Consider the following 26095-nt stretch of genomic DNA (forward strand, 5'->3'; position numbering starts at 1 on the left):
AGTTTTTCGTCCCTCTTCTCTCGCGTCGCTCCGCACCAGTTTCACCGCACGAATATCTTGTTGTTTGGAGCGATCCGAGAAAAACTCTGTAAACATGTTGGTTTACCAGGACCTCCTTACAGGTAAACTAAACTAATCTCTATTTCTTTCGTCGTAGCTTTTGCTTGTAGATCTATTGCCATCGGTTTTGGTTTCGCTTCTGTGTTTAGATCTGTTTCGATTGCGCCTCTGATTTTGACTTTAGAGTATTGAACTTTCGTCGATGTTTGGATCTGGCATTTTTTTCGATGTAATTTGATTCATTGTGGACATGCGTTCATTTCACGCGTATCTGATTGTTTTATTATTTTAATTCTGTTTGTTAATTATAGCTAGGTTATTGATTTAATTAACGCAAAACGTTTTTATTTTCAGTAGTTTCTGTGTAGTATTGTCTATGATTCGAGTGATAATTTAGAGCTAGGCTAATGGTCTGCTTGCTTTACAAATTTAGCTGTAGTGTATAAAATATTATTATTTATGAAGGAATTTTGTTTTATGCCATTCTTCGAATTTATTTATTTTTTTGTGTGTTTCTGTCTCGCCCCTGTTTTATCTTTTTAAATGTTTCTGTTAATATTGACTGTGTGCTGCCTTGTGTAGGTGATGAGCTTCTCTCTGACTCCTTCCGTTACAAGGAAATTGAGAATGGAATGCTGTGGGAAGTTGAGGGGAAGGTTAGTTGATTATTGTGAATTTCTGCAGATTTTTATTGTTTGTGTTGAGTGTAATATTCTAAGCACCACTACTTCATTTTTTATAAGATTGCTTGGATATATTAGTGAAACAGTTTGGTTACACATGGGTGACAAGCTAAAACTATTTCTTTTTGGTGAGTGCAGTGGGTTGTTAAAGGAGCAGTTGATGTAGACATTGGTGCAAACCCTTCTGCTGAGGGTGGAGGAGAAGATGAGGGAGTTGATGATGCAGCTGTTAAGGTTGTTGACATTGTTGACACATTCAGACTTCAGGTTTGGGCAACCTTACACCTCTTCTTATATTTTTGATGGACACTTTCTTTGTCATGATTTTGTCTTGAATCAAGTTCAGATGATAATTATGTAGTTACCATATTTTTGTAGGAGCAACCCGCATTCGATAAGAAGCAGTTTGTTACCTTCATGAAGAGGTTTATCAAGAATTTGACTCCCAAGCTCGATGCAGAGCAACAGGAGTTGTTTAAGAAGCACATCGAGGGAGCAACTAAATACCTGCTCTCTAAGATTAAAGATTTCCAATTGTAAGTGCGACCTTTGTTACACACACATAGATGGATTCATTTTTCAGAGTTTTGTATGTTGTCATCAATTTATATAATTTGTAGTTAGTGCATACGACTCTGGAAAATAAATGCTCATTGAGTTGAAATCTTTTATGTGCAGTTTTGTTGGTGAGAGCATGGGTGATGATGCTTGCTTGGTCTTTGCCTACTACAAGGACGGCGCTGCTGATCCAACATTCCTGTACTTTGCATATGCCTTAAAGGAGGTCAAGTGCTAAGTGACTTAATGTACCGAGCTATCTACTCATTTTATCTAGTTTTTTTTTACGTTCTGTCCTAAGTTACTTGAAACTTTGACCTGGTATTTTGATTTTAATGGTGAGACGTGTGCTACTGCTACATCATAATTCCCATCAAATTTAATTATCGATGGGTTAGAATTTCATTAATTTATGATTTTGGTCGTGCTAGATTCCCGGAAGTTTCTTTTGAAGAATTTTTGGGTGTGTACTAGAAATATTTTAATTTGGCTTCATGGTTTTATTGATAAGGATTTGAATACGACTTGGGAATTTAATATGCGATCAGAATTTTTAATTCAATTTCAGGTCTTTCCCTATTCTCTTGAGAGTTTCAATTTGTAGATTGGTTTGATTAGCTCACAGTACCATCGATTTTAGAAGAAAGCCAAAGAACCTTCGTGCTGATGCATGATGGAATTCTTCTAATTAGTTTAATATGAGAATACTAATAAATAATGTTGTAAATATTTCAACCCGCCCCTGATACGTGTATGGCAACATTTCTGTCTTGTTTACGTAAAATTTGAAACATAACCAGACAGACCATATCTGTTGTTATTAGATTCTAGGCAAAATTATTTGCTTTTTATGCATAAATGTCCTAATTATGGGTTTTAGACTTAATAGTGTAAACTATCCAAAAATGGCATATTAAATATTTAGGTTGTATTTATTAGAAGGGAACGAGGGAAATTGAAAAGAAATAGGGTAGTTGTACGTGGATTTAACACTTTTTACCTATTCAATTATCATAAAAGATACTAGAGAGAGATTGTAACATGATTTATGGCTTATTATGATTTTAGCCCTAACCATTTTTTTATTTATGAACGAAAGTCTCTGAAATTATTTCTATAAATCAATATTATACTAACTTGTAAGTGCCACCTTTAAAAATTATTTTAAGAACAATTTTTTAAAAATGTTACAAAAATTATAATTTATAATTATCTTTTAGATAAAATATGTTTGGAGTCTTTTAAAAATTTTAAAATATTAAATTCATTCTAATAAGGTTTGAAAAATATTTTACTGTTTAATGAAATTATTATTGAAGACTAATAAAATATGTTATTTTTACATGAAAAAAAAATTATGACGATGAAATTAGTATTTTTTAAATTATAATGATCAAAAATATTTTTGATCCTTTCCTTTTTCTCACAATCTTAGTATTTAAAGTTGACAAAAATGAGAGGTAAGGATCTTTAGCCTCTTATTCTCTTACCTCCACTTTCCATTGGAAATGAGGATTTTCAACAAATTCTCCAAGAATCTTTCATATCTTCGTCATTGAATTACTTTAAATGGGAGAGACTTCGAAAAAAATATATTATATAATGTTCTTCCAAAGGTCTTTTAGGATAAAATTGTAAATTTCTTAAATATTTTGATTCCAATCATTTCAATTTCAAACACTTAGCAAGGAATGCACTTAGTTAAAAATATATGGTCTGAAAATTAATATTTGTTCTTTGTGTATTAATGGAATTCGTTCACCATTCGGTGCACATGTGCTTGGCCCAACAACAGTTATCCTGCATATTGCAGAATAAGGTATAGGTATACTTCATTTCTGGCGGTTTCTATATAAGGGGTTAAATAATAAATACCGACAAATTACCAGTAATTTTCTAAATCCCAGTTAATTTATGGGGAAAAATAAAATAAAAAACTATTTTTTTTCAGCCTTTCCATCCTTAACATCACTGGATTCTTTCGTCAAAAAAAAAAATCACTGGATTCCTTGGTTTTTATCATTGATTACTTTACTAACAATGCGATTATGCAATCACTATCTGTGTATCTATCTCACTTACACAAAAACGCACTTTTTTTACACTCATTTTTATATTTGTTTTTGCCTTTCTCTTTATTGTTTCTAAAATAAATATCTCATCATAAGTTTTCAGTACAACTTTTTTATGGGTGTATCTAATAGGTGCAAATTGAGAGTGCCAAACAGTCTACCCTTGAATCAATGAAGGAAAGTGTCATCCCGGCGCCGTAGATCAACTAGCATGGATTATTTCAAGTTTAACCATAGTTTCAAATTCGAGTCCTGTTATATATGTAGTGTATTAAATATTCAAAAAATTGAATTTTGTTGTTTATAACACTTGACTCAGCAAGAATTATGTTTAATGAAAGATACTTGTGATCTATAAAAAAAAAAAAAAAAAAAGGTGTTGGATTGAATATATATAATATTTTTTGGTTGTGGGGGTGCTGTTGCCCTGTTACTTGATAGTAATTTACATAAGTCTTCTTGAAAAATCCTACTAAGCATTTAAACAGTCTCAAATTTGGATTGTGTATTATTGGTATTAAAGTACAATTGTACAAGTACAAAAACACCAAAATAATGAACATAAAGTCATATTTATATCGGACATGAATATGCTGAAAAAATTAGTTACCTCTATATTCTCAGCATACCAAACTCACATTGCATTTGCTTCACTCTAAAACTTTGCAACAAAAGTCATGGCACCAAAGGACAGGGTAGGATGCAACAAAAGTAATAACGGCGACACTAGCTAGTAGCTAGCATTGAACATAAAGAAGGTAGTGGCATCTCTAAAGTTGAGCCAAGAAATAAGGAACAGTGAATAATAGGTACAAGACAATTAAAAGTATCTATACATTTGTTATTGTTCATTTTAATTATTTGATTCATCAAAGATTTTTTTATATTGGAATAATATGTCCATTTAAATAATATAAAAATAATAATAATAAAATGGTTCAAAATTCAAAATTTTGATGGGATTTTGGCATGCCTAAAGTTGGTGTGAGCATTAATTTCTTACTCGGTTTATTTGTGTTTCTTAGATTTGGATTGTTTAAAAATTACTTTCTTCATCCCATGTTGCGTAAGAAAAAAATAAAATACAAAATAGTTGTCATTAATTTTAGTTTTTCAATGTCATATTAATTATTATTTTTACCAATAAGTCATTGGTTCAAAGTGATATTAATTTAAATTTTCTTAAGAAAATTCTTAGATTCGAATTTTATAAATGAAAAAAATATAATTGAAAGAAAAAATCATACTAAAAATGACTAGCGAGTAGAGACAAGTGTCATTTATCTATTTATCTATTTATATATTTAATTATCAACATTAATTATTACTAACATTATATAACATATTTATATATTATATATAATTGTTATAAAATTTAATGATTTTTAGTTATTATTATATTTGATTTGTTTGTTTCTTTTTTATTGTGAGTGTTGCTTGTTTGTTATTGTGCCTCTAAGACTAAAGAGTCTTTTAAAACTTGAAAAAATTGTATTAGTTATAAATAGATGTATTTTCTTCTTGTATAATTTGAAATGAAAATTAATTTTAATTTTACGCATAAAACTAATAATAATTTTTAAAATTCATTATTTATTAAATATTTTTTTGTTAGAAGTTATATATTTAAATATTTAAAGTATAAAAGAAAAAATCTAGTCCTTCTAATTAGATTGTTTGACAGAGATTAATTAACTAGTGGATAAATGATGTAATAACATAAAAAAATATATTAATTATTCTTTTACTTATATCTTTTATAATATTAATGATGAATAATATTTTTAAATATTATCAAAAAATTTAATAAATGTTAAAAAAATATTACTAAAAGTCACATGTATAATAATGGACCCGATCCACCAAAATATTCAAATATTTTGTCCCTAATTCATCGCTCTCAAACCGGCAAAATGTCTCGAACTTTGTAAGTTTTATGCATTTCTTTTCTCCCCAATGGAATTTTGACTGGATTTATGTTCAAAATGTGATGCATAAATTTCAAACTAAATCTAATGATCAATAAACTTAGTTTTACAAAAGAAAAAATTTGGATGCTTTTGTAAATCTCATTTTATCTCAAAAATGGTTTTGTAACAATAAAATAAATATGCACTTCGTTGCTAACAAACAAAGGGATAGAGAGTAAAATAGAGGAGATATTTTATAAGGAGTTTGGTACAAGTTTAGTTAAATCATTAATCAAGTAGCTTTTTGTGGATTCATTAACTTCCAAATTAAATGAGCTTAGAAACAAAAGCACATGAAAAGGAACCGATGCAGAGGGCCATGCCACCAACTTCGATTGTCGAAAAATGCGGTGTTGGATGTACATTTAGAAAGGATAGAACAGCTAATTTGGTCAAGAAAATGAAAACAGTGATGGATCCATCTTTAATTCAAAATTGTGTTCCTAATTAATCGTTGCTTCTTTAACCTCAAATGCTTTAAGCAAAAGCAAATACCTTTTTGTTAAACAGCAATAAAGTGAAGTGCAATCAAGGTATGGCAACAAGTTAGGCATAATTGAATATATATATAATTCCTTTTTTTTTCTTCTTTTGAAGAATAAAGAAAAACGGCTGGCCCCCTTTGAAATTCATGTGCGTCATCCTCCTCCATTCATATCATATGGGTCACAATTGTGACCAAAACAAGACACCCTTTTTTTTGAGTTGTTTCTTTATTTCCTTGTTTGAGAATAAAATAAAATATAAAAAAAACCCACATTTTATGTAAAAGTGACAACACGTGCGTGCCTCATCCAAGAAGGCTTTCATGGGTACTATCGATTTCTTAGCTTTCTTCTCTTTTGACATACTACAATTTAGAAGAAGAAAAAAAAAGTATCAAATTAGAGATCCTAATAATTCACCATGAGCACCCACCAAAAAAGAACAACATTAATTATATTTATTAACAATGTAGTACTGTACTACTGTTGTCATGATCAATTGCGGGACACTATCAATGCTTGGGTAATTATAATTAATCGTATTTGAAATGCTTTAAAGTTTAAAGTGTATCTTCTTGCTCATGCAATTAATTGGTTAAAATGTCCGGTTTGGTATTTGTGGTAACTCCTACTTGTACCAAATGTTAATAAATGCTTGTATGTAATTTGTGGTAAAAATCTTGGTTCTGTCCTTAGGATTACGCAGCCTTTTAACCTTTATGGCATACTAATAACCACATTTATTGCGTTCAGGATCATTCGAATACAGTAGGTAGTAATGAGATCATAGGCGTATGAACAATATGTTTAGACTTTAGACACACGTTTAGTGCAAATTCTTGCATCAATTTTCTATGTTTGTATGTTAAAGATAATCTTATAATCTCCCAGAATAACACACACAATAGATAATAAATTCTTAGATACATATATATGTAACTAATTATTGAATAATCTCGAATATATATATATATATATATATATATATATATATATATCAATTTTTTAAATTTTCAGAATTTCTTCTATTTTTTATTTTTCCATTTATCCTTTGCTTAGAGTAGCACTCGTGTTCACATGATTTTCAGGACCAGGGAGATAACAAAAGAGGAAACATGCACATTTTTTTATACACCAAAGCGTGTGCCTTTGACAAAATATAATAGAACTTAACAACGTGAGCAATAATTATGTTGTGTGCATGCATCTTGAGACATTTCACTCATCCAACTTCATGCCCTGTCTATTGTCTCCCCATGAGTGAATGAACGTTACGAACATTATCAAAATCACATTAAAAATATAAGTTAGTGTGAGTTTAGATAAATATATATATGTTTACATGTTTCATTTTATAAAGAATTGATTATAATGAGTATAAAATTAATTTTGAGTTGAATATATTGTTTTTACGTAGTTTATATTTTTAGAATAAAACATTTAAACGTAAATCATGTTACTTTATAATTAATTTTAATAAAATCAGCCATATAAAATTATATAGAAGTACTTTCACGGGATATCAAGTGTCACTTCCGGCAACATTGTGGTAGCTGTACAGGAACAAATGATGGAGTGTGTGGGTAGCTGGAAACTCAGAAATGGAATCTTGTTCAATCAAAAGGAGAAAGATGAAGAAGATGTACTGGAGATGATAAAGTACACAACTTAATTGGTCACAGATGAAGGCAAATGCATGTATGAGGTTTTTCAGCTACATACTATGAATTGATGGATCAATTAGCCGATGATGAGTTTTTAACTCAAAACTAGCATGCTTGGGATGCATGGTTATATACGAGTAGTGTTAACACACTTTTTCTTTTCAATATTTTTTGTTAGAATTTATTAAAAATCACTCATTTTTAATAAATTTAAGAGAGAAAAACATTAATTAAAAAACAAAACATACTAAAATTAATAATTTTTAATAAATTTTAATCAATTATAAAAAAATATTCAAAAGTCTAAGTATGAATGTGTTGGTTGTGTGACAACTATATAGGACAATGGTCACGGTTAATGGGTAAGAGAAGAGGAACATTCTTAACATGTCTTTATTTTGTTTCGTGGACTACGATATGTATGTTGACATGAAAAAGGTATCACTTTATTTTTTTTTGAGTCAGATCTCATATATGTTTCTTAATTCATTGAATGAAAAATTAATTTTATTTATTGTATGTAACTTTTGCTAAATCAAAGAAATTTTACACATAAATATCATCAATGATGATGGGAATAGTAGTGATGGAATAGTGACAACGATGGAGCACCACAACAATGGTGGGATTGAATAGTGTTGATGAGAACGAAAATGTCAATAAAGATATAAGAAAGGGATAACAATGATGATGGTGGTAGTGTTGGTGAAATTGTAACAATAGAAGTGTTGGTGGTAAGGATGGTGGTGGTGATAATAGTTACATTGGGATGACGTAATATTAGTAGTGGAGGTGGCGATTATAGAAGTGACAATGTGGTGATAATGACCGTGGTAGTAGAATGATAATGATAATGAGAATGTGTTTTTTAAAATTAAATTAAAAACTAAATTTACAAAAAAAAATCTTAATTTTAAAAATGAATATAAATCTACTTTCAAATTGAGTTAAAAAAATCATTTCAATTTCATTTTTATTAATTATGTTTTGTTTTTTACTCTTTTTTTTAAGGTTGAAATACATTTTGTTAGATTTTAAATGAAAAGGAAAAATAGATAAATTGTGATACGAAATAGAGGAAAAGGAGATTTGGACAACAAGCTTGTTTCTTTTGCTTTAAATTAGGTTGAGTTTATTCCCATCATAAAAATCATGTGACACCCATATGTACTTTCACAGGACATAACATCTTTGTTGTATCCGAAGATTACCATACCATCAAATTATAATAAAGCATAAAATAGTACATTTGTCATCAACAAAACATAGGACTTTTGTCCAATGAGTATGAAATTCCTCAAAAAACCACTAGCCTAATGTTAGCCTCAATGAACAAATTTTATATCACTACTTAATTATCCATTAGAAAAATAAAAATGAGTGTCAACAGTAAGTGTCATGAGTTCTTGATATAGATGTCTTGCTCTAGTAAGATAAAAGAAAGGAAAATTTTAAATATATATTCTAATATAGTCTTTTAGGTAGACGAATAGAAGGAGAGATAGAAAAAGAAGAAAAAAAAAACAGAAATTGATGAATATGATGAACTATTAAATAAAAAGTAAAGAAAAAAATGAGATAAACTTATATATGATAATAATTCAATATGCGAAATAAATAATTATGCAAATAGTTACTCTTTTAATACTCTACATTATTAAGAGATTAGTTCAATAGTTATTGATTGTGGGAATACATCTGGTTTAATGTCGAATTAAGAAACAGGAAAAAATTAATTAAAAAGTAAAACAAAATAAATTTTATGCACAATAGTTATTGATGTATTAGGCAAGGAGCAAGTTTGATAAGTTGAATTATCTAATTTACTTAATTATTTTTAATATACTATCCTTGTTAATTTTATTTTTTTCTGTTACAGATTAGATATCACGAGTATCAGTATTCCTCAAAGAAAATAAAAAAAAAAAAGGCATGGTAAAGTTAGATGGTTGCGGTGCGATTTGTATGATTCATAATGTCGAATTATGCAGGGAGGTAATAATTAAAGGGAGCGAGAGATATGCAAGGGTATATAAGACATTTCCTAACCTTTCGGTAAAAGTACCACGAGGAGTGAGTTAGTTCAACGTAGCCGTTTTATAAATTTGAAAATTAGATGATTATGAATTTATGATAATTATTATTATTATTATTATATTATTATGATGATATTTAACGTTTAATTAATCTCCAAAATTTGCATTCAGAGGGTTTCTCTCTCTTCTTGGTGTCGCGCACTCTCGTTCTTCTGCCATAATCAATCAAAAACCATTTCGTTGCGGTCACTCCTTCGAAGAACTCGGTTTCAGATCTGAATCGCAATCGTTTGGGAGATCCACAGTGGCTGCATTCTCCGTTCAATTCTCGCACCTTTCATGCTCTTCTCGTGAGCCTCGTTGTTTTCACTTTTGTGATTTTCGTTTCACTTTTTTTTTTTTTTTTGCGGTCCTAATTTTGATGATTTTGTTTGGTGCGAAGCACGTGCGAACAGATCTTGAAAATTGGCGCCTCAACGACGTTCGCAGCGCCACGCGAGTGGCCAGATGCCGCAGGGCAATGCCGCCGCCGCAGCTGCGCTGCTGGACCACGGCGGCGATGCTGGCGACGCCGTCATGGCGCGGTGGCTGCAGTCCGCCGGCCTGCAGCATCTCGCCTCTCCCCTCGCTTCCACCGCCATCGATCATCGACTCCTCCCCAACCTTCTCATGCAGGTATCGCATTATCGTAACATCAACGTCCTTGGTTTTTGCAATTTCTCAAATTTTCCTTTTGTTGAGGTTATTCTTCGTATAATAATAATTTTCATTTCCTGCTTTAGTTCGGAACGTGTTAAGTAGCACATCACGCTATTGCTGCTTGATTTCTTTCTTTCTTTTATTTATTAATGTATTTATTTATTAATTGATATTAATATTAGTTATTGTTATTATTATTATTTAAATTTTTTATTTGGTCTTTACTTGATAAAGGGGAGTTTGGTTGACTATGCGTGTCGTGAGGTTTTTTCCTGTTTTGGATAACGTTTGAGTAAGTTGAAATTTTGTAGCGCTTGCTTGTAGGGTGTATTACTCTATGAATTTTGAGCTGTCCTGCAGTTTGAGGGATGAATTTGGTACGGTTAGAAGCTTGCATTGAGTGTAGTGTAGGTCAAATTTGCTACATGTTGTTTGTTTTTCTTTGTGATGGGATGGTAGGTTATGAGGTGAATTGGGTGATTGTGATGTTGTTGTAGGGCTATGGAGCACAGTCTGCTGAGGAGAAGCAGAGGCTTTTAAAGTTAATGAGAAACCTCAATTTTAACGGGGAATCTGGTTCGGAGCCATATACGCCTACCGCTCAATCTTTAGGTGGAGTGGCTGGGTCGGATGGGTTTTATTCTCCTGAGTTCAGGGGGGATTTTGGAGCTGGGCTTTTGGATCTTCATGCTATGGATGATACAGAGCTTTTGTCTGAGGTATGGATATGATTCGTAATAGTTATATAGTGGCCTGTTCATTCAAGTAAGCCCATAGACTGGTTCATTTAATACAGTTTATAGGGAAAATATGTTCAACATGTAATTTTGACATTATGCCATCTATGTATCGGATAAAATTAATCATGTAATTTACCAGTTTGTCAGGAAAAGTTCTGCAACTGTTTATATCATCTTATGCAACTACTTGTGTTGGTGATGATGAAAATTGTAGGCTATGTAACCAGCAATTCAGACAGTAATCTTGATTCTTAATGTTTCAACCTTCCTTTAGAACTTTTGTTGAAGTTATTTCTTTTAATTGTGCATGTTTATTCTCTGTGATCCCTTGTAGTCCTGCATTTAGCTTAACTTTCTTTTAATTTTAAACCTCTTATTTTTAACTTCAGCTTTAAAATAGCTTTCAAGTGCATTTTTGCTTGCATGTGTTTGTTGTTTTTAATTTTTTCCTCTCTTGTCAGCATGTAGTTTCAGAACCATTTGAGCCATCACCCTTCATGCGTGGGGATACTAGAGTATTTGAAGACGATTTCGATCCAATTAACAGCAAGCTGGAGAGCGGGGAAGCAGATACTGATGCATCAATTTCCTTACCTATGAATAGCACAAGGGAAAATAATGTTGCTAAGATTAAAGTTGTGGTATGTCAAAATTTTATAGATACATGCATAACTTAATCTTTATGCATTAAAACATGTAGAAATATCTTATTTTTCATGTGCTGCATTGGAGACTTCCGTATGCATTTAAAGTAGTAGTAAGTACATATTTGAAGTTTCATTTCTGTCCTCCATTCCTCAATATTTTAGCTACTGATTCTCTCAAATTAATTACTTTCAATCCACATTTATATATTAAATTAGAGTATGCTCATGTTGTACACTCCCCTAAAGAATGACATAACCCATTCTTATTTATTTTTTAATTTGAATTCTTTTGAACTAATTATGCATATCTTATGTATAATCTTAAATACTTTTATCTTTTAACATATATTTTAAAGATTCTATATGTGAATTAATTATGCATACTTTGTTTATAATTTTAAACATTATTTCTTTAAATATTATAAGTTTTTATATGCAATTTCAATTCTTTAAGATTTTAGGGAGATTTGTAGTTACTTCTATGCAATAATTTTTTTGAAAATTTTCATTTTTAATGCATGTCTTAGGTACGCAAAAGACCTTTAAACAAGAAGGAGCTTGCTAAGAAGGAGGATGATGTTGTAACTGTAGCTGACAATGCATATTTGACAGTCCATGAACCGAAACTAAAGGTTTGTTTAGACATTGGATTTAAGCACTATTTGATTTATAAATTATAATTATATTCAGTTCAAAGGTTGAATTATCTTTATGTTGATGTTTTCATTTTATTTACTGCTAAAAAATCTGGTTGTTCTATCATGAAAAGGTTGATTTGACAGCTTATGTGGAGAAGCATGAGTTTTGTTTTGATGCTGTGCTTGATGAGCATGTTACCAATGATGAAGTAAGGCCATCTCTTATCCAAGATTAATTTTTGTTGTTGTTTACTAATATTAATGACTGATTCATTTGTTTTGATATCATATATTAGTTTTGTTATTGCTGTTATTTGAGGCTTATGGAAGTGAATGGTTGTCTCTGTCTTGGTCTTGATTTGCTTGATTTATGGTGCAATTGCTTTATAATAACAGGTATACCGAAGTACAGTTGAACCAATTATTCCTACAATATTTGAGCGAACCAAAGCTACCTGTTTTGCTTATGGTCAGACAGGTTAGAAATTTTTTTATATGCTATTGATATCATACTAATGCTGGACTATCAGTACCCAGTTTCACATTTCAAAGCTTTTAGCTTTTTCATATTATCCGGAAACAGCCTCTTTGCATATGTAAGGGTAAGGCTGCGTACAACATCCCTCCCCCATACCTTCGCATAGCGAAGAGCCTCTGGGCAATGGGGTACGAAGTTTTTTTTACCTTTACTAGTTTGTTTATACTTATAGCATTCATTTTTGGTTGTTAGTGTGAGAACCTAGTGAACAAGGAAGGAACACAGTTAAGTCTTTTCCTTTTGGGAGGGGGAGGGTGTAATGTTGTTCCTAGCTGGCATGTCTGATATGGGCCTATAAATTCAACATCTCAAAAATGATCATTTGTTGAGATCCCTCATCAACTAAATTTATGGCCAATGTAGTGCTCACCATACAAGCTAATATTGTTGGGTTGATTTAGCCCCAAGTCAAAATTCAATCAAAGCCCATCCTATATCCATTGTTGAATACCTGCGTTGCCATGCTCTAGGCATAGCTCTAGTGTGAGAGGGGGGGGGGGGGGGGGGTTGAAAAATTGTCTTAATTGTGGTCACTCTTGACCCTTCATAATTGTGCCTCTCTGATCTGCCTAGAGATATGACTTAGAGCTTATAAAGCTTGGGTAATCCTCATCTTACAAGCTGATTTTATGGAATTGAGTTAGGCCTTAAACCCAAATTCTAACATAGTAATAGACTAATAAAGTCTATCCTAGATCTGTTATTGATCAACCTGTATTTGTTTACACTGTTGATGTCTATTCTTAGGCCTGAAGGGGTGTTGTTACTGGCTCACCTGCATTTATCCACGTTCCAGATGTCTAGTCCTAGTTGGTGAGGGAGTATGTTCAGATTCTACATTGAATTATTTATTAGAGATGTGATTATGGCCAATGCAGTCCTTATAAAACTTGGATAGTCCTCACCTTTTGAGTCAGTTTTGTGGGGTTGAGTTAGTCTCTAAGCCCAAATTCTAAGAATCATATTATCTGAGTTTCTCATTTGTTGAGGTTGAAATCATGGGGTTTTTTAGGTATAGAGGGAGGAAATTGAGAGAAAGTAAACTTTAAATAATATTTTCTTGTGTATTTAATGTGTTGTGGTATGGTGTCGATAAAATCTAAAGCACTAACCCATATTTATACTAATCATCATAACTACATAAAGAAACAAATCATGAAATATATGGAAATAAGGAAATCAAGGAAATAGGGAAACTTAGCCTAACAGATGGCAAGGAAATATGGAAACTATTCCTTAAGGATAATTTAGGACACTCCCAAGATATAATCAGTATTTTCATTTAATCTAACAGTTGAAAGAGTGGGAGGATATTGATGGCCTTGGTCTAGATAGAGATAATGTTTTGCACTTGATGATAATTATGCTTGAAATTGGAGGCTTAAAATTTATCCTGGAAATACTTATTTTTCAATAAAGCTGAATTTGTAATTGTTTGCAGCATATAAGTTTGTTCATTTATGTTCCATTGCTGTGCTTGATCCTCAGACAGTCACTCCACTTGCATTCACTATTACGATGCTAATAATGCTTTGCTTTCAGGAAGTGGCAAAACATACACAATGCAACCTTTACCACTCAGAGCTGCAGAAGACCTTGTTCGACAGTTGCATCAGCCAGTTTACCGGAATCAGAGATTTAAATTGTGGCTTAGCTACTTTGAGATTTATGGTGGAAAACTTTATGATCTTCTTAGTGACAGAAAGTGGGTATTCAATCTTTTATATCACTACGTTGGGTGTGTTATGTAAATGCATGTGATGATGCCATATGGTTTTTCTTGAAGCCATTATGTATGTCTTTGGTATGAGTACCTTATATATCGATCCGGGCCTTAATTAGGATACCACATTTTTAATGTTTGTGTTGGGAGATTTAAGTGCGTTACTAAATATTTGTTCTAATATCAAGTATTACTTGGTAACTTTAACTTTTAACTGATATTTGTTCTAAATGGATGTAAATATCTATCTGCCTCAATTGTATACATTTGCACATGTCATCCTACTTAGTGCATCAGCCTGCGTGTTTTATTTGCTATTTGCTACAGTGTTAATCAATTTCTAAATGGCTGTATTTATTACAATATATGAATAGGAAACTTTGCATGAGAGAAGATGGACGGCAGCAAGTTTGTATTGTAGGACTGCAAGAATTTGAAGTTTGTGATGTACAAATTGTCAAAGAATTCATTGAAAAGGGAAGTGCTGCAAGAAGTACAGGATCCACTGGTGCTAATGAGGAGTCCTCCAGGTCACATGCTATCTTGCAACTGGCTGTAAAGAAGCACAGTGAAGTGAAAGCGAGCAAGCGAAACAATGATGGGAATGAGGCAAGAAGTGGGAAGGTTGTGGGGAAAATTTCTTTTATTGATCTTGCTGGAAGTGAACGAGGTGCTGACACTACTGATAATGATCGTCAGACACGGTACTTTTACATTTATATTATTTTCCTAATTTTTCAAACTCCTGAAAAATCAACTGCTAGATAGGGCTTTCTAGAATAGTCTATGCATGTAGATTTCTAATTACACTGCGTTCTGACAATTTGGTGCATAATCTGAATTTTTTTATTAAATGGTATTAAGGTGGATGAATATTGAAAATCTCTGCAGATTGCAGAACTGAAAAGATACCCCTTTTCCTTTTTATCAGCTTTTTTTACTCAACATTGTCAAAACTATCTTAAAAATGATAATATGAGAGAGAAGAATAAGCGTTTGATTGAAGAAGTTAAATGAAACCATCTAATTGTTCTGATTCTATTTGCTTCTTAATATTTCTGGCTGAGTGAAATTCTTAAAGCCTTCTTTAGTAGCTACTGAATTTATATTTGATATTATTGTAACTTACATATAGTAAAGTAAATTTCTTCTGAATCTCACTTGAGTAGAATTAGAAGCTCAATGTGATACTCAAGTCAATGGACTCTCCCACTTGATGGATTAGTCTTTTAGGTTGGGCTCCCATCACTAGGGTTGGAGATCCTCATGGCTTAAGTACCACATTATTCTACTCAATATGGGACTCACAACATTGGTATCCCTTTTAAGAGTCAATGTTCACTTTGGCTTTACTTTATCAACATTGACTCAATGTTGCATCACTCGCCTATCAGAATTTGGTACATTACATCTTAATCCTCCTTATAGGGAGCCCTTTTCATTGCCCAACTTTCAATTGAAATACCAATTGTTATGACTAAAGCATTTAAGGAGAACCCAATCCAAAAGAGTAGTCTATTAGGTGAGAGAGCCCTATAGTTTAAGTACCACATTGAGCTTCATATTTTACTTAATGTGAGATTCATAATGTTAAGATGATTACGTATATCTTAACATATAACAACACCACTGTTATCACTTAACACTCAAGGAGAGACTAATCTAAAAGACTAGTCCATTAAGTGGGAGAGTTTCATGACATAAGGTACCCCAAATTGCTTCCTTTTCTACTTAATGTAGGACTGGTAACAAAATTACATGTGTATTTTTCTTAGTTGTCTGTCTTAAAATTTTGAGTTATTGCTTTGATGTTATTCATACTTCAAACTGAATTTTAATAATATATAAACTGAGGACTACCAAGTTGCACAAATTATTATAACTAGATAATGGGCCTGTTCTTTGCACAGTTGAGCCCAAAATACTTCAATTTAAAATGCCGATAATTGCAACAAAATCACATCAAAGCCACAATTGTTAAGCAGAAAAAAATGGCACAGGGAATCGGTGGGTGGCCTCCTTCTTGGATAGATTTGTAAAACTATAGATAATGCAGGATCACTTTAATAATATAAATGAAATGTACAAAATACCTTGGCTATTTGTTATATAAATTCTAGTATGCTGTTTTGATGTAACTGCTGAAAACAAGATTTGGTGGCATCCTTCCATTTGTTCAGATCAAGCACATTTTATTATATTAACAAATCAATTCTCTCTGCAATTTTTATGTATGTCTGCTATAGGATTGAAGGAGCGGAAATTAATAAGAGCCTTTTGGCCTTGAAGGAGTGCATTCGTGCTTTAGACAATGACCAGATCCATATTCCATTTCGGGGAAGCAAACTTACAGAAGTGCTTCGTGACTCCTTTGTGGGTAATTCGAAGACTGTTATGATCTCTTGTATATCTCCAGGTGCTGGGTCATGTGAACACACACTTAATACCTTGAGATACGCAGATCGGTATGTGTTACCCCATTTTCTGCTCTAACACTAATGTTTCATAAACAGGGTCCCTTTTTACGTAAATTCAGTTTGATTATATTGACAGGGTTAAAAGTCTATCCAAAAGTGGGAATCCTAGGAAAGACCAGGTCCCTAATGCTGTACCACAAACTAATAATAAGGACGTTTCATCCACATCATCCTTTCCAGCCAGTTCTGGGGCAGAGGATTTTAATGATCAACGTCAAGAGAAAACAATGGATATGGGCAGGAAATTTGTCGAAAAGGAAAATTCTTTGCACAGCTCTGCAGCTGCTTCTGTTGACAAACAGCCAGTAAGTTATTCTTCGAATTACCTATCAAATGGGCGAGATGAAAAAGGCTTTCCTTCAGCTTCAGTGGACAGGGAGAGGTTTGAAGTGAAGAACTCACATGGTGACTCTACCAGTCAAAAGATGAACTCTTATTCACAAAGTGATACAGATGAGAAAGTGCAAAAGGTGTCTCCCCCGCGCAGAAAAGGCTATAAGGATGAAAAATCCGAAAGGTCTGCTAACTGGATGAAAAAAGATGCCAATGATTCTGATCTCTTCACCACAAGCTCCAAGCAGCAGAGCACAGGGAATTATAGCACTTTGTCTAAGGATGAAAAGTCTGAAAGGCCTGCAAAGTGGATGAAAAGGGATGCCACTGGTGCTGATCTCATCACTACAAGCTCCAAGCAACAGAGCACCGGGAGTTATAGCACTTTATCTAAGGATGAAAAGTCTGAAAGGCCTGCAAACTGGATGAAAAGGGATGCCAACGGCTCTGATCCCTTCACTACAAGCTCCAAGCAGCAGAGCACAGGGAATTATAACAATATCACCACTGGATCCAGGATTAATGAAACAGAATCCTCTCCTGATGGGAATGTCAGTGCAGTACTTGAGGTTTGTTGAGTATATGGAATTAGTTATTCTTTTACCAATTTTCAGTTGAATACAAACTTGTTTATGCTGTCATTTTGCAATCCATGTAACCGAACTCATTTAATGGGATAAGGCTTTTGTTGCTGTATAATCTTGCTTATGCTGTCTGTTTAATTTCTTTGTTGTATTGCAGGAGGAGGAAGCACTGATCGCCGCTCATAGGAAAGAAATTGAAGATACAATGGAGATTGTTCGTGAAGTGAGTTATTACATGTTCTTCTATAGGTTATATTAACATGTCTGTGAAATTCAATTTCTAATTTCTAGTTCCTTGACATGAACTAGTATGCTTTTCATTTTTGTGTTTAATTTATAAAATTTATTTATAGGATACTAAAGGGGAAATTAGTAACAAAAATTGAATTTCAGATAACTTGTTGACAATTTATTATTTTGTGTTCATCTTATGTTTCTTTTGGTTTTTAGGAAATGAAACTCTTGGCAGAAGTGGATCAACCGGGAAGCCTTATTGACAACTATGTAACCAAATTGAACTTTGTGCTCTCTCGCAAAGCAGCAAGTCTCGTGGGTCTTCAAGCTCGTCTTGCAAGATTCCAACATCGGCTAAAAGAGCAAGAAATTCTAAGTAGAAAAAGAGTTCCCCGTCAATAAGTGACTCGGTTTCTCTTATCTGTATTCTCGTGTTTGTTAGCAATATAGTTGAAAGGTTTTGTTTGATATATATAAACAAATCTTTTGTTGAATATAATTCTAATTGAATTTACTTACATGTGTATATGCCCTTCCCTTGCGTGAGTCGTGTGAGTTTTGAGCCACCTCTTGCCTTTGCAAATTTGGTGTAATCTATGTAGGTCATCTGCTTCGTTGTCATCAGAAAACAAAAAAAAGTTGTCTGCCCCAAAATTTTTAGTTTGAGGGCAAAGTAATAAATAAAATAGAATTTGATGCAGATGCAAATGCAAAATTAATGTGTTTTATATTTTTCTTTCTTTCTATCCATCCGGAAAATTTCATATATTCTTGGGGGTGCAATTATACATATATTTTAGAAGGCCAACTCTGGTATGGTGAAGTTGTGCCATGTAGGTTGTGGGTTTGAATCTGAAAATAACTTCTTTTTTTTTATATAACAAACAATTTTTTTGCATTTACATGGATAAGGTTATGTACAATGATCCTCTCTCCTACCTTTGGATTGCTTGGAGCCTTTAGCAGTTAGCACCGGGTACGTTAGTTTTTATTTATTTATTTATTTATTGTGATTTGCGAGAGATGAAAATATGTGGTTAAGTATGACTTGTAAATTATAATGTGGAAATGTAATAGGTAATTTCTTTTAGGTAAGATTAAGGCAATAGGTACATTTGGTAGACCATGTCAATTTAGATTTACTAGTGAATGATGGAAAATTTAGTTCTAAATTTCTTTACCATTAATCTAAATATATTTATCAAACTTGTATTATTTTAAAAAGAACAACTGCATAAAAGAGAATACATTGAGTTATGTGAGGCTGCCATGAAATTGTTTAGCTGTGCTGGGTATTTATCATTTCCTTATTCGCTGTTTCTACGAAGCCAATCTGAATTTATCATGAAACTCCTGTATTGTATCTTTAAAAAGGCAGACATTAAACTGTCGAACAATGAGAAATTACGTCATTTTCTTAGATAATTGGGTACCTGTAAATAGGGACTAGAAAAACATCTATTACATTGTGTGGGGGGGGGGGGGGGGGGTTATTGTACCCTGCTTCCCCATTATTGCATCATGCATCCCCATTATATTTTAAAGAAAGCAAATTTACATTCTGGAATAGAATTTTTTTAGAATACAATGGAAAGTGTCGGAAGCAGTAATGAGAGTGTAGGATATAAATGCTTACTTACATTAGGTTATATTTTTCCAATTAATTCTCCATTTTGGTTTGAGATTCATCTGTAACTTAAAAAAAAAAAAAAAAAAAACTAGTGATTATAAAACATCTATTACATTGGGTTGTATTTTCTAATTAAGTTTCCATTTTGGTTTGAGATTGGAAACATTATCAATCTATGACTGCCGATCAATTTTTTTTTATTAATCTGGCTTTAAAAACTCTAAGTATAATTCCTAATTTTGCAAAATATTATAAATTTTCCAAAGACCTCATGAGATCTTGAAGATAATAGTATACTAACCTGACTTGCATAACAAGGAATTATAATATTTTGCGAAATCAAGGTTCTCCATATTTATTGAGAATTTTACACTATAAAAAAGTCAACAAATCTATAAAAAAAGTCAATAAATTTATTATACATGATATGATTGATTGATATGAATGAATGATTATGTAAAAATATTTTCACATTTTCACATATAGTTCTAGAATGCCAAGTTGCACTGTCCTATCATTTAAAAGGAGTCTGCCAATAATAACTTTTCTTTGTAACAAGCAAAAGATAATATTAAAACCCAAAACTGGAACAAGATGTACAGTTTAGGCATGAAACATTACGCAACGAATACACCAGAACTGCATAACTCTACTTCCTCTTAATTCACATGACATCAAGGACAAACATTATTAATAAAATACGTTCCTCATAATTCACACATGACATCAGGGACAAACATTATAATTGATCAAACTGAATAGAAAGAATGGGATTGCGAGGAAAGAAATAACACCTTAACCTTTAAACTATGCCTCGCTAGTAATCCACTCTTGTATAGCAATATACAACCTACAACATTCTACACAACCCACCAGCTATATCCAAACATAACCATTATATGTATAGTCAATTTAGTATCCAAGCTAACAAATGCTCCAACTGTATGATGGTTATTGTTAAGACATTGCAAAATGTGAAGAATCCTTTCAGCTGTATCCTTTCACCAAGTGCTGCCAAAAAATAATAACGACCTTTCGAAATATCTTGTACCAAAAATCCACAGCTATATATTGGGATGCTGCTCAGTCATTTCTTTCCTCATTCAGCTTTCAATCTCAAGATCTCCTTAGCCGTCCTACGCCGAAAGTAAGACATGTTTTCCTACAATTGAAGAGTGTAATTATTCAATTGTGAAACAATAAAAAATATTTCTAACGAAAAGAATCTTTATATGTTGTTGCTCAAAATATGCATCGTTGAATTTTTAGTCCAGGTTTGGTTTAATCTTTTTTAATAAATAACTGTTTATTTTTTGTTAACTTTAAGTTTGAAAAAAAAAGTGATTATTTCTTGAAATTTAAGTTTGAACCAAACATGCTAAAGAAAATTCTGGTCACGGAACATTCGTATCAACTTAGCTTTTAGTCATGCCATGAACAATATGCAAAGATCACCAATTTTAAAGAATTTAAAATATTTCAGGCAATTAATGACACTTACAACATTTTGTCTTTAAAAGTATTCTTTCCTCTAACCCTAGAACACATCTGAGTGGCTAGAGTTATTGATTTAAAGAGATTTGAAACAATTAAGTTCCATACTTATTGAAAACGAGAATGACATAGAGATAGACTTAGAGAATAGAAAATTAATTCAACATAACCAAATATATAGAAAATAAAGACATAATTTTTCTGCTATAAATCTAACGCTCCATGTCCTACCTGGTTAAAACACAATTCCAGACCCCTGCTATAAAAGTCTGCATATTTGATCATAAACACCCCACAATCATACCTGTTCAGACGAAAAAAACTTTTTTGTTCAGAAAATAATTCACCAAAAACTGCTGCTAGCTTGAACTGTTAAGAGTTGCAACGAATCCGGAAAACTTGGGCGTGCAAAGGCAGAGGGGAAAAATAAGGAATAAAAAAAGAGCAAGTATTGGAAAACTATTAATGTCAAAACGTTTCATATTCATTCCTTTGAAATTTAAATTAGAGAAGCACTTCCAAGAAAGTGAAGATAAAGTTGCAATATATTTCATATATCCATTAAGTAAGAAATGGGAATAACTCTTAAAAAATCTCAATGACAAATCAGTCAAGAAATTCATAGACAAGGTCAAACAAAGCTTGATATAAGTTAAAAAGGCTGATGCTTAAAATATATATTTCTTATCTCCACAATAAACTTTTAGAATAAATTTAAAATTGTAAGGAAAATAGATTCATTATACAAGGAAAGAAGTTTGAGCAAATAAGAAATAAAATTATATGCTTCAGGATACTTTCTTTGCAAAAGTCTATTAGGTTCATTTACCTGTGAAAGAAGACATACTTATGGGTTTTTTAATTTCAAAAATGTTGTAAGAGCTACAACTCATTATTAATAGCATATTTCTTCTGTTTAGAAAAACTGAGGCAAAAAATACTAAACTAAATTATCTCATAAATGATTTGCAGAATAGAATACAAACCCATTTTTCTGCACAGGAAGGTCTTTCACAAATTCTTTTTTCCAGGTATTTACATCAATATGTTTTCCAGTCTTGTCATTTACTTCATCCGCAAAATATTTAGCCTGAGAGACATCAATAGAAAACATTAAATAAACCTAACATGTAAATACATGTATATCTTTCCTCTGTTCTTATAAAATAAATTTCAACAATACATGTGTTATTGTGTTAATACTCAGGCCATTGGTGAAACATGAAATTTCAGCTTCAAAACTTTGTCACAGTTTCACTATAACTTAAACGAAGAAGAAACAGCACTTGCCACAATGGCTACCTCTGGTGTTTTAAGAAGTGTAAGGCGCGTTTAGGCACCAAAGGCTAGACAAAAGCCTGCACCTGACTGAGGCAATTTACATATATTTGGTGTCTTTAAAGATTTAAAAACAAACAAGATTGCTAATTAAGTAGTTCAAATTAAAGTAGGAATGAAATTTCAAATTTCATGTAATTTAAACATGTCTTCTATCTCGAACCTTGATTGAAAACATCATCAAATCACACACTTTATTGATTACTATATGTATGATAAAACATGCCGGGGGGGTTCAATCAAATCACGCTAGCCCCAAAACACCCCAACATTGCAAAAAGTACAGTAAAAAACTAGAAAAACTATTGCACCCTGATGCCAGAAGGCTCTTCAATATGCAAAGGTATGGGGGAGGGCCATTGTACGTAGCCTAACCCTTGCATATGCAAAGAGGCCTTTTCCGAATTCGAATCCATGACCAACCAGTCACCAAGATGCAACTTTCCTACTACGCCAAGGCTTGACCACGCAGAAAGTACAGTTAAAGGACAAAAATAAAATAAACAAAACAATTACGAGTTTGTCTTGTCACGAAAAAGTATTAAATAAATAAAAAAAATGTTCCCACTTTGATTACTTTCAATATTTTTAATTAGCATTTTAGATCTTGGACTGTGGAATTTTCAGTTAAATAACATAGAACAAAAACTTTACCAGCTTTTCTAGCACAAAACTATCCTCTCCTTTCATTGAGTCAAGATACTGGAATTTCTTATCTTTCTTATTGATAACTGCCAAGCACCAATGTATCTCTTGATGGATAGGTACAAATATCTGGTAATAACATTAAATCCGGTGAAAGATCAGTATGGAAACCAATTGACATGGCTAGAAGTAACATGAAAAATTAGTTCAAACATAATTACTTTATCACATTCAAGTAGACTGTATCCCAATTTCCGTTGGGTTGTCCATCTTCTGACAGATTTGAAATCATAACCTTTCGGCCCACTTATTAACTGCAATAACATTCAAAATAAAAAATATAAGCTTCTGACCAACATGACTAAATTACATATATTTATTTGTTATAAACTAAATTACAAATATAATAAAATGGCATCATATGTAAGACATTCATTTTTTTTCCATTTGTACCCTGGATGAGGTGTCTCATTTATAATATTAAACTCTTGGTCAACTGCAACCAATGCTTGACGAGGAGAAAAATGACCCCTCTCCTTAACAATGGTAATCAATCATCTGAGGGTGGAATGGTTTTTCTAAGTCAACACTAAATAATTATGTGAAGAGGTATTCTACCTTTTTGTAGAAAAAGGTATTGAAAAAATGACATTTCAGAAATTTCTGTGGTTCTCTTTGCTCCCTCTCCTTAAGCAATTCCAGGTACAAATTTATAACCTGCACAATAAAGGTACATGATCCATCACTGAATTTCAAATTTATAAAAATGTCAAATCATGATACAGTTAGGTACCAAATTTCTTCAGCAACTCAACAACAAAGGGATAAACAAATAATCAGCAAACAAGTTTACCTCATCATTTAACCATCCAGTGGGCCTAAGGCACTGAAACTTCTCTCCCGTGATCACAATGTTAGAATTCTCGTGGGTAACCAAGATCCTCCTCCTGCATAAGCAAGTGCTCAATGAGCTACAATACAGATTACACTCTCCCTCCCAACATATAACCAAATCATCAAAACATACCAGTTGGAAGAAAAGGCACATTCAACCTCATCTTCCTCCTCACTTGTAAGAGCAACAAAAGGCTCTTGCGGCACTTCCTGTTCCTGAAATTCACAGCAACACACTGGGTAAATTGCTCTAACATTTACCCTGTTTCTCATTCCTCAATCAACCACATTAAAAATTAAACATAACTAACATCTCCGTGTTTCTCTTTTCTATTTCCACTAAAAATTACAACAATACCACATCATCTCACTTGAGTTCCTCCCATTTTCCAAAATTCACCCCAAAAAAGGAGAAAACAACAGAAATCTTTGCCGACTAGAAACAAAATGAATTCAAAAAATGAAATTGTTGTTCTTATATTCTTATAATAAAATTAATCGTTTCCATAAACAAAACACGCCCCCGCAAATGAACAAACCCCTACTAAGCAACAAAAATAACACCTAAACAGTCAAACACACAACAAAGATGGATGATTGCTAAATGCTAAACAAGTAATCATAATCACCTCAACCAATTCCTTCTTCGGCCGCAACAAATTATAATGTTCCCTGCGCTTCTCATTCAAATCAATCTCAAAATTCAGCCTCTGAAGCGTGCCACTTCTCCTCCCAACATCCTCAAGCAACTTCTTATACATATGAACATTTTCCAAATCACGCTGCGTCTCATAACCCCACACCTTCCCACCACTCACCATCTTCAACTCCGCATTCATCATCTCCGAATCAAACGACAACGTTGACTGCGACTGCTGCTGAACCCTGACAACCTTGTCACCATCGCCACGCGCCTCTTCCACACTCGAATCCACGTAACGCTCTTCACTCTCCGTCTCTGCGTCCACCTCAATCACCTCCTTCCCCTTCTCCACCAGGTTCCTGCATTTCGCCGACGCCGAACGCTTCGCCTCCTTGAACTTCGTTGCCAGAAAGTTCCCCATGACGTTGCCGGCACTGACAATAACCCTAGAGCGTTCGAATTTTCGCGACCGGCACGGCGCGTGAACCTCCCTCGCCAACGGCGCGTGAACCTCTGGGTACCGGGAGAGTCTCGCGACGGCGCTGGTGGCGGACGGAACGGGTTTGATCGAGAATTTGGCGCGTTTTCTCGGAGAATCGGAATTTGTGTGGTTTACGTTCATGCATTCTTCGGAGCGCTTCCGGTTTGCGGTCATCGCACCCATTGATTGATCGAATTGGGAATGCGCAGTGATTGAAGCATGTCCAACGCGAGAATTTGGGGAATTAGGGATTCTACTCTTCTGTTACGACTTACGACGAGGGGAAAGAAAATTAAAAACCCTAAAGAAATTGGGCGGGGTTTGGTGTTTATGTACTATACAAAATGCAGTGGAGTGTGTGGGTTTGTTTGAATTGAATCAATGCGCAGAAATTGGTATGCTAGTGTTGTTCTCTTCACTAACTTCAAAAATCAGATTTTTTTATATATATATACAGGGACGAAGGTATTATATAAATGTGTATCGTCTTCTTCCCAATCACGTTCAAAAAGGAATTCGGTTTAATAAATAATAATAATTCTAATAATTTAGAAAACAAATTAACAAACCATATTATATGCACCATAAATATTAAAAGAAATAATTCTTCTAAACATACCCCTTTTTTAAAAAACTAAATTCCAAAAATTATTTTTGGCAATCGACTGTCAACATTTAGATTTCGAATCAAATACGTTTTGAAAACTAATTTTAAAAGTGTTCAATTTTTAACTTTGAAAATAGGATATCTCTAATTCTCCAATGATGTTTTAAGATGCTCAAGGAACTCACTTTAGAGAATATAAAATCATTTTTTTGTCCCACAATG

At 32.8% G+C, this 26095-nt stretch overlaps 3 protein-coding genes across 3 annotated transcripts; 2 read left to right on the top strand and 1 right to left on the bottom strand.

The window, feature by feature from the left end:
- The first annotated feature begins 11 nt into the window (after positions 1-11).
- On the top strand, positions 12-1734 carry LOC548038 (translationally controlled tumor-like protein). The gene is made up of 5 exons (NM_001250890.2): positions 12-122; positions 643-716; positions 882-1010; positions 1122-1279; positions 1422-1734. The coding sequence occupies exons 1-5, from the start codon at positions 95-97 to the stop codon at positions 1537-1539; spliced, it is 507 nt and encodes a 168-aa protein (NP_001237819.1). The 5' UTR covers positions 12-94; the 3' UTR covers positions 1540-1734.
- A 7893-nt stretch (positions 1735-9627) lies between these two features.
- Positions 9628-18655, top strand: LOC100800014 (kinesin-like protein KIN-13A). Its single transcript, XM_006586863.3, has 13 exons — positions 9628-9878; positions 9971-10203; positions 10725-10946; positions 11429-11608; positions 12142-12246; positions 12384-12461; positions 12649-12730; positions 14333-14495; positions 14888-15217; positions 16760-16978; positions 17067-17892; positions 18065-18130; positions 18358-18655. The coding sequence occupies exons 2-13, from the start codon at positions 10036-10038 to the stop codon at positions 18541-18543; spliced, it is 2625 nt and encodes an 874-aa protein (XP_006586926.1). The 5' UTR covers positions 9628-9878; positions 9971-10035; the 3' UTR covers positions 18544-18655.
- A 1756-nt stretch (positions 18656-20411) lies between these two features.
- LOC100802161 (ubiquitin-like-specific protease ESD4) lies at positions 20412-25725 on the bottom strand. The gene is made up of 9 exons (XM_003533309.5): positions 24772-25725; positions 24276-24358; positions 24102-24195; positions 23867-23965; positions 23470-23562; positions 23258-23377; positions 22252-22355; positions 21497-21569; positions 20412-20933 (listed from the first exon to the last, which is right to left on the bottom strand). Exons 1-9 carry the CDS (start codon positions 25447-25449, stop codon positions 20871-20873), a joined length of 1407 nt encoding a protein of 468 aa, XP_003533357.1. The 5' UTR covers positions 25450-25725; the 3' UTR covers positions 20412-20870.
- Between the last annotated feature and the right edge of the window lie 370 nt (positions 25726-26095).

Source organism: Glycine max, chromosome 9, assembly GCF_000004515.6.
Source record: "Glycine max cultivar Williams 82 chromosome 9, Glycine_max_v4.0, whole genome shotgun sequence".
Classification (NCBI taxonomy): Eukaryota; Viridiplantae; Streptophyta; class Magnoliopsida; order Fabales; family Fabaceae; genus Glycine; species Glycine max.